At 38.2% G+C, this 8,142-nt stretch overlaps 1 protein-coding gene across 1 annotated transcript in view; it reads right to left on the bottom strand.

Annotated features, from left to right (window-relative positions):
• The window catches only part of adamts3 (ADAM metallopeptidase with thrombospondin type 1 motif, 3), a 255,775-nt gene that overhangs the window by 22,500 nt on the left and 225,133 nt on the right, over positions 1–8,142 (bottom strand). Inside the window, exon 17 of the mRNA XM_008282959.1 lies at positions 595–751. Coding sequence (XP_008281181.1) covers positions 595–751 — 157 coding nt within the window. The remainder of the gene's footprint in view (positions 1–594; positions 752–8,142) is intronic.

Genomic DNA, 8,142 nt, shown 5'->3' with positions numbered 1-8,142 from the left:
CACTCTGGAGCCCTGAGAGAGTTTGACAGTATTTCTCAGTGACTATTCAACTCTATAAATGCTAAAACCTGCCTTGAAAAGCATGTTATCTGTAAAAAAACAACATAAAACTGCAAAATGACAGCATTTATCAGAGCCACATGCTCTAAAAACAGAAATATCTGTTGGGTTTTCAACTGTCCAGGAGTCATGAAGGTAATCATGTGTGATCATGTGCTTGGTTCTGTCGTGTAAATAAATCTAAGCTGAAAATCATGATATTGAATTAAAAATTAGTGAAAAATAGACGGTTTTCACTAATCACAGTCTGTAAAAAAATAAAAAATTCTGCGTTTTTTGGCACAGCTAATAACTTACTATTGACTCAGCTGTGACCAATAATCACATAATAAAAATTCAACCTGACAACTAAATGTGGATTAAAAAAATAATTCCAGAAAACCGACTCTATGTTCTGCTTAAAAAGAAAAGATCTTTGAGTGTAAAACTGAAACCTGACCCCAAACAACCGGAGCAGCGAGGACAATCAGACTTGTAGAAGGAGAAGAGATGAATTATTCATCTTGTTTAATCTGATGGGAATGCAGTGACTACCTCCAGCGCAGGGCTTGGAGCACGGCGACCAGCTCTTCAGCGCCCACTCGTAGGTGTCCTCCTGGATGACGTTGTTGTTGTTCACGGGAACCGAATCTTCGTGGATGATGTACTTGTACATTAAAGTAGATCGTGTCTCATTGTCCCTGGGTATGATCTACAAACAAAAGGACAGAGAAAAGACAAAACACGGCGTGTTTCAACAACACCTTCCATTCAGCACATTTGCATTAAAATGCTAAATCTGTGCTAATAAATGCATTATAAATGCAAATGCATTAACATCTCTAATTTCAAGAGAGGAGGGAGAAAAGTGGCGACTATTGTGCGGCATCAATGCAGGAGGGCAACTGGCTGAAGAGGAGAGTTCTCAAATACGACACCAAATGGGAAACATCCTGCTGCTGTCGGAGCTTCTCTCTGCATCAGGAATGTTATACTACACTATCACTGAGGTGTTCAGGGTTAACACAGGTGACCTTGTGGGGAAATGAAAATCCTCCAAACCGCAATATAGACTTATTATTAACAAGCCTGTAAATCTCAATGTCAGCCCTTTATCTAATATTAAATCATATATTATTTCATGGTTGTGAGATACGTTTCATTTCATGATATAATTAATAGTGTAACCTGTCATGAAATGAGATCATAATCAGGCCTGATGTGGACTTAAAGTCATCCTATTATACTACGTTCTGCTGTCAAAAACAACTCAGTGTTCACATTTTTAGTCATTTTACTATTTAAAAAATAAATAAAAACGTCTTTGCAGTTCAGCGTCTATCTTTAGTGACATTTGAGGCTCCTAGTATGAGTTTCGTGTTCAGAAAATAGCAGCAAATCATTTCTCTTTAAGACATGTTTTTACATTGTTTGAACCTGTCTGCCTGATTTTAAAATGTGTCTTTAAAAGAAAAAATAGAAATAAATCACAAAAATTATACCACTTATTAGAGCCAGAATTGGTAAAAACAAAAAAAACAACAACAACAACAAAAAAACTAAACACAACTGAGTTTTTGGATTTTCAGTTTTCCAGAGTTGTGTTGGTTCTGTCTGGAAAATGAAATCAAGCTTAAAGTCGCAACGATTCCACATCTCATTTAAAAATTTGTCTAAAAATGAACCGTTGGCGCCAACAAGATTCTGTAAAAAATAAAAAATTCTGCACTTGTCTGCTGAACCATGAAGCCATGAGTGACTCAGCTGTAACCAACAGTCACGAGACAATAATTCAGGGACTTTTTGGCTCAACTGCAGGCTGTGTTCACGCAGAGCGGATGGGAGACAAGTGTGAAAACACATTAAACATGTTAAACAGTAAATTCTTCATAGTATGTAAACACAGCATTTGTTTCTAATGTTGATAAAACCTGTAGGCAGCTAGAAAAATGCTGCACATGTTAATTTCAAGTATGTTTTTCAAGTTTTCTAAAATAATTAATTCATAGAAATTAATCTTTTTAATGTTTTATTGCATTATAACTTTGTCATACTGCACAAAAAGACATATTCAAGTTATTATTATTATTATTATTTACCTCTAGTCATGGTTGTGTTGTTTCCACAGAGGTGCAGGATTTTATATTGCAGTGAAAAACGAGAAAAAAAAATGTGCCGTGAGGAGCAAAAAATACCCAGAAATTGCTTCAGCTTAAGAAGAATGTTCAGTTTTTTCTTCCGTATGGGCTCAAATTAGGATCAAATAATATTTTGAGCTGGTAAAGTCATATTTAGAAACAATTTCAGACTTTTTAACTGTAATTCAAGCTTTTTAAACCTGTAAAAAAAAATCTGGGTAAAAATTCCCACTTTTTGCATGTGTAAAAAAATCCTCCCGTCTTGGTGCAACTGAGGGAGGAAGTGAAATATTGAGCATTACTGATATATTAATTTAATTCTTTCTGCTGAATGAAGTTTGCAGATGAATTTTCATGTGAAATCTGCGATTTCTTTCAGAAGACCTATTAGCTACCAATGCTGTGTCGGATCATTTCACCGCCTCGAGTACAGAATTATGAAAGCACGCCTCATGAATATAACATTGATGTAGCTTTTGTCAGATCAGTTCAACAATTCCCTCCATGCAGCTATTTCCCAGGAATAACAGCGACTTGCACATTAATGACAGCTTACAGCCGCTTTCTGATGTGACACGTGAGAAATTACAGCTGCTGTCCTGGAGGAAAAAAACAATCATGAGAAAATGAGCGTTTGTGTGTCTTGAAGCTTTGTTGACACACTAATGAGGCTTCTTGCTCAACCAACGCTTAATAAAAATGAGCCTCATGAATACATCTGAGACCAATAAACAGAAACAAGACAAAAATAATAAATAGTGCTATTAGAAGTCTTCCTGTGAGCTTCATCTAATGACTGATTATTAAGTGGACGGATCAACTTTTTAACCTTTAAAGCTTCCAGTTATCAGGTCAAAATGATTTCACGACTTTGACGTCGTGTTGCAGACGATGCTCAACGAGAAATAATCCTGTCTGAAGCTAAATGTGCTTTTTGTCTTCTTGTTGTGGCTTCATGAGATACTCCGACTCTTTCTGGATGCACTTTTTAAAGGAGATGGTTCTAAAACTGGGCTAAGAGCAGGTTTTATAATCTGATCTTGTTGGTTTCTCCTATATTTCATGCATTCATTGATAATGAGAAAAAAGTTTCTTTGATTATTTGTTTTACAAAAATTGCAATAAAGTAGAATCAACAGGTGACAAAAAAAGGCGACTCCACGTACTACATTTAGGCTGTTTGACTCGACCTGTTGCACATCCTTGACAAACCTTATTTTTTCACACACTAGACTTGTACATCAACACTAGAACGATATCTCGCCATGCTGAGTGGATCTTCCACCATCTTACTAAATTTAGGGAACTTTAAAGGGCCTTTTGTGCAACATGACAAAGTTATATTGCCATACATCACAAAAATATGGAAGTCGAGAGCGGTCATGGCCGCACATTTTTTTAAACTGCATTTTCTCGAGATAACGAGATAATTATCCCGTTATCTCGAGACGAACACCGTTTTCTCGAGATAATGAGATAATAATCCCGTTGACAGTTTCGGCTGTCACTTCAGCCTTCATCAGAAGTTGTCGGACTTCCTGGTGTGACGTATCTTATATAGACAGCTGACCGGGAACTCCGACATGACGTGTCATGAGAACAGCTGACCGGGCACGACAACTTTTAATGAAGCGCTCGTGCCCGGTCTCGTCTGTCCTCCGGCCCCCCGCTGGTGACTGAGGATTTGAGCTCATGACCTCCACATTGGGGACTGCAGCCCTGCACATGGGACGCCAGCTCAACCAGGTGAGCTATAGCGGCACCCCAACTGTCGCTTTTTTTTAAAGCCTCGTTCCTGCACTGATCCGACATGAGAAGTTCAATTTGAAACCGACTCACACACTGTTTATTATTATTATTATTATTTATTTAGTTTTTTTCTATGTATTTAACTGATTCTTTGGTGCACAAGAGGTGATGATTAAGTGATAAACGCGACCCTGCCGTAAATCATGTTTAAATGTGACTCAGNGTGCCCGGTCTCGTCTGTCCTCCGGCCCCCCGCTGGTGACTGAGGATGGAATCCCAGGTGTGTGGGAGGTCCCACACACCTGGGATTCCATCCTGGACCGGGCACGAGCGGGCAAACACAAACACCAATTATCTTGTTTTCACAAGAAAACGATTCTTGTTATCCCGAGATAACGAGAAAATTAACTCGTTATCTCGAGAAAATGGCGAAGAAAGAACAATAGCGGAAAACGACCGCTCTTGGCTTCCGTACAAAAAAGAAAAACTAATTGTTGATTTATTTCACAAAGTGGAAAAAAATAAACTCTGAAAAGCTGTGGAAGTGCGTCGAGGTGTTTTCAGTATTGGGAAAAAAATGGTGACTCCACAAGCCAGCAGGCTGTTTGACTGAACAATCAACTCTACATCACGCTCAATGTATGCTCTAACAACTTACTAACAACGGACTCCTGTTTTTGAGCCATGATGCATTTAATATATGGTTCAAGTTTGTTTTATCTTGCTCACAATCACTCTTTTTTCCACCATCTGTTCTCTGTAAATACAGATCAGAAAACTCTCAAACTTCCCAGTTAGGCTCATCTAATGCAAACTGTTCATTTTGGGGAATTTCTTATAAAAGACATGCAGAATGAAATGACTTTTATATATATCACAACTGTAAAAGGCTTTTCTGGCTCTTTGTCCTGATTGAACTGCACATCACACATGATGAGTTCAAGGAGTGTCAGAAAGTTGAAAACTGTTTCTGTTGTTACAGTAAATGATCTAATAAATGGTGCAGTTTTCACATTTAAAAAAAAGAAAACATGCCTAGGAAACTCACTGGCAGATTTCTGAGGGTTAAGATAGAGCCCCAGCAAACTGCAAGGACTTGAAAGTAGCTGCACACTTGATGGACAAATGTTTCTTTGGCAGCTTTTTGTTGTTTCTCCACAGTAAGAGAAGCAAATACTGAAACTCCTAATCAGGCTGAAATAGTAAAAAGCTATTAGCGAGATGCAAGATATCAAATCTACCTGGTAAACAGAGGAGTACATTTTTAAAGGGAGGCTTCACCACAAGATGCAAACTGCTGCTAAGAAGCCTTAGAAACAGACAGGAAGTCACAGACTGGTCAAACATGGACCTTCTGCTGCACGCCTGATGATTACAGCTGTCGTTTTATTTAAAGCCTCGTTCCTGCACTGATCCGACATGAGAAGTTCAATTTGAAACTGACTCACGCACTGTTTATTATTATTATTATTTATTGAACTGTTATTTTCTATGTATTTAACTGATTCTTTAGTGCACAAGAGGTGATGATTAAGTGATAAATCTCGACCCTGCCGTGAATCATGTTTAAATGTGACTCAGAGCTTTTTCAGATGTGAGACGTTAACAAGGTGAGTTTGTGCAACCTCAAACCTACTGCTGTGAACTTTGAATTGCTCCTGCTGACTCTACTTAACTCGCTGAGTCATGATGCTTTCAGTAGTATTTTCCTCCAGTGTGTAGTTTTTTTCCATTGAAACTTCAGGGACTCCACAATCTGCATGTTTCTATTGTTGAAAATTATGGTCAAAGAGGCTTTTAAAGACTAATTTTTCACCTTTTTGAAACAGCTGTCAGACGACCAGAAGCCTCCCAAGAAAGATGTGGAGTTTCTTATATGATATTAAAGAGGAAACTCTCCAGAGTCTAAATAACATGATGCTGCTTTGCTGCTTCTACATTCAGTCTGAATTCAGTCTCTAATAGCATAAAAACACACTATTGCCTCTTTAAACTGCAGGTCTGTCCAAATTTTTGACAAGAAGGTGCAGAAAGTTTTAAAGCTTTTGCTATAGTTTCCACATTTACAAGCTTGCCATGCCACAAGGACAGCAAGCGGGCTAGAAAGTCAGATATTTGGATTTTCCTGCAGGTGCTGATTGTTTTAACCGAGCTTGGACGATCCAGTTTTAATCACTGTGCACCTGCAAAACAATCAAGCTTGACTCATTTTTAACCTTAGTGCCATTCTGTTTTTTTTACATTTCATCCTATTTAACGAGCATCTGCACTTGTTTCAGTTGATTTATTTGACTAATTTGCAACAACAGACAATTCCATCTTCACAAAACTTTTCCATCGTCCTCCTGAGACAATATCAATCAAATGTAAGTTCTCTTTATTTTTGTCATGTCATTCCCACTGAGTCAGATCCACTCAACTTCAATTTGATTGATTTCATCTCAAGCAAACAACAACAAAAATAAGTTTTCTGAAAATCTACAAAAATGGAGTTATCTGATTTTGCAGATGAGCTCTTCATTTGTTCTTAAAGCCTCGATGCACTCATTAATGTTGCTTATTTTACTAACTTTGCCTTTTAATATTTTATTGTTTTGCAGCTTTATCTGAGTGCAAACATCTCTTCTTATTCTAAGACGTCTCTTTGCAGAAATTTGATCCGTCTTCATATTTCCTTTGGTGTATACAAATGTGCACAGTTTTCCTCTTCCTTGTGATATAATGTCAGCACATCTAGAGTACAAAACAAACCAGACTAACGAGGGTATAGATGGACACACAGCTGTACGAAAGTTCTTAAATCTAATGTAAACTCGTTGCACAGACAAGTAAGTAGCATTTGCAGTTTCATTTGATCTACAGCAAAGTTCACTGCAATAAATACTTCAAGATCTGGACACAGAGTGCACCAGTGGGACTGTAACACATTTAAAAATCTATTACTGTCTGCCCACATAATTCCTTTTAGTTTTAGATGAACCACTTTATCAATTTGCTGTTTTTTTTTTTATTCCTCTCTCTACAATTTACTGTACTGAGCCTGACTGTGCCCACCAGTGACCTGCAGCTCAATTATGAGGCTTTAATTCGTGCTGCCCTGAGCTCGGCCCCGCAGACGGCGAACCGTGATGAACTCCGATGGAAGCGACGCCGCCGTGAGTAATGCGCTGCTGTAACGGTCTCGCTTGAGATAAAATGTTCGTCAGTCAGGAGTGAATTATTCTGTGTTTTTACAGATAATTGAAACAGTTTTTCCAGCAAAAAATTACTTTCGGGTTCAATGTTTTTCAATCAGAAAATTAACCTTTTTTCTATATTACATCACTGCTAAACACAGGTTTGGCAGAAACACATTAAGACATCCGGGAACTGCTTTTACTTTTTTCTATAATGTGCTACAGACAAACCACGAGATGATTCATCAACACAGAAAATATGTAAATTGGCCGATATTGAAAATAACCATTAGCTGCACCAGTGGGTTTGTTCACACAGATCAGAGCCTTCCTGTTCTGTATGTCTAAAACTGTCCTCTGAATGAATGCATTCATACTAGAGATCTTTATCCTTCCTCCCTGTAGTAGTGCTGGAACTATAAATTATCTCATGTCTTGTCTGGGCTGCAAAATATGAGGCTGGGAACCTGTAATCTGGGTACAGTTTCATACCTGTCATTAGATGCTAACTAAAGTGGCACAATCAAGTTTCATTCAGCGTCGACAAACGGCTGAGATCAAGTGTTTCCGTTCCAGCGGTGGGTCACCGGTGTCGCGATCTCTGCAGGGTTTGATTAATGTGGTCTCGGCAAGTGAAAAAGCCACAAGTTCAGAAAGTTCCAACTTGAAAAGTGAGAGTATTAAACCAAATGCGTACCGCGGACTGCCTGTCAGGTTTGAATTTGATTGAGACCTCTGTCTAAACATGCAAGTTAAAGACGTTTTCTTAAAACACTTTCTAATCTCTGGGTGTTGTCTCCTGACACTAACGACAGTAATAGAACTAATAAAGCCCTTTTTTTTAACAATGTGCATCTAACTTTGCTGGCTGGATCTAAAAGCGACAGCGTCCTGTCATTTGGATGTCACATTATGCTGATTAATATTAATGTTCTTCATGGTTTCATCAACAGAGAGAGCCACAGGATTCAATACACTGGAGAATGGACAGTACATTGAGTTGTGTAGAAGACAAAGCAAGACTAAAACTGTCCAAATAA

Source organism: Stegastes partitus, unplaced genomic scaffold (genome assembly GCF_000690725.1).
Source record: "Stegastes partitus isolate 25-593 unplaced genomic scaffold, Stegastes_partitus-1.0.2 Scaffold291, whole genome shotgun sequence".
Lineage (NCBI taxonomy): Eukaryota > Metazoa > Chordata > Actinopteri > Pomacentridae > Stegastes > Stegastes partitus.
This window is presented reverse-complemented; position numbering and strand designations above follow the sequence as displayed.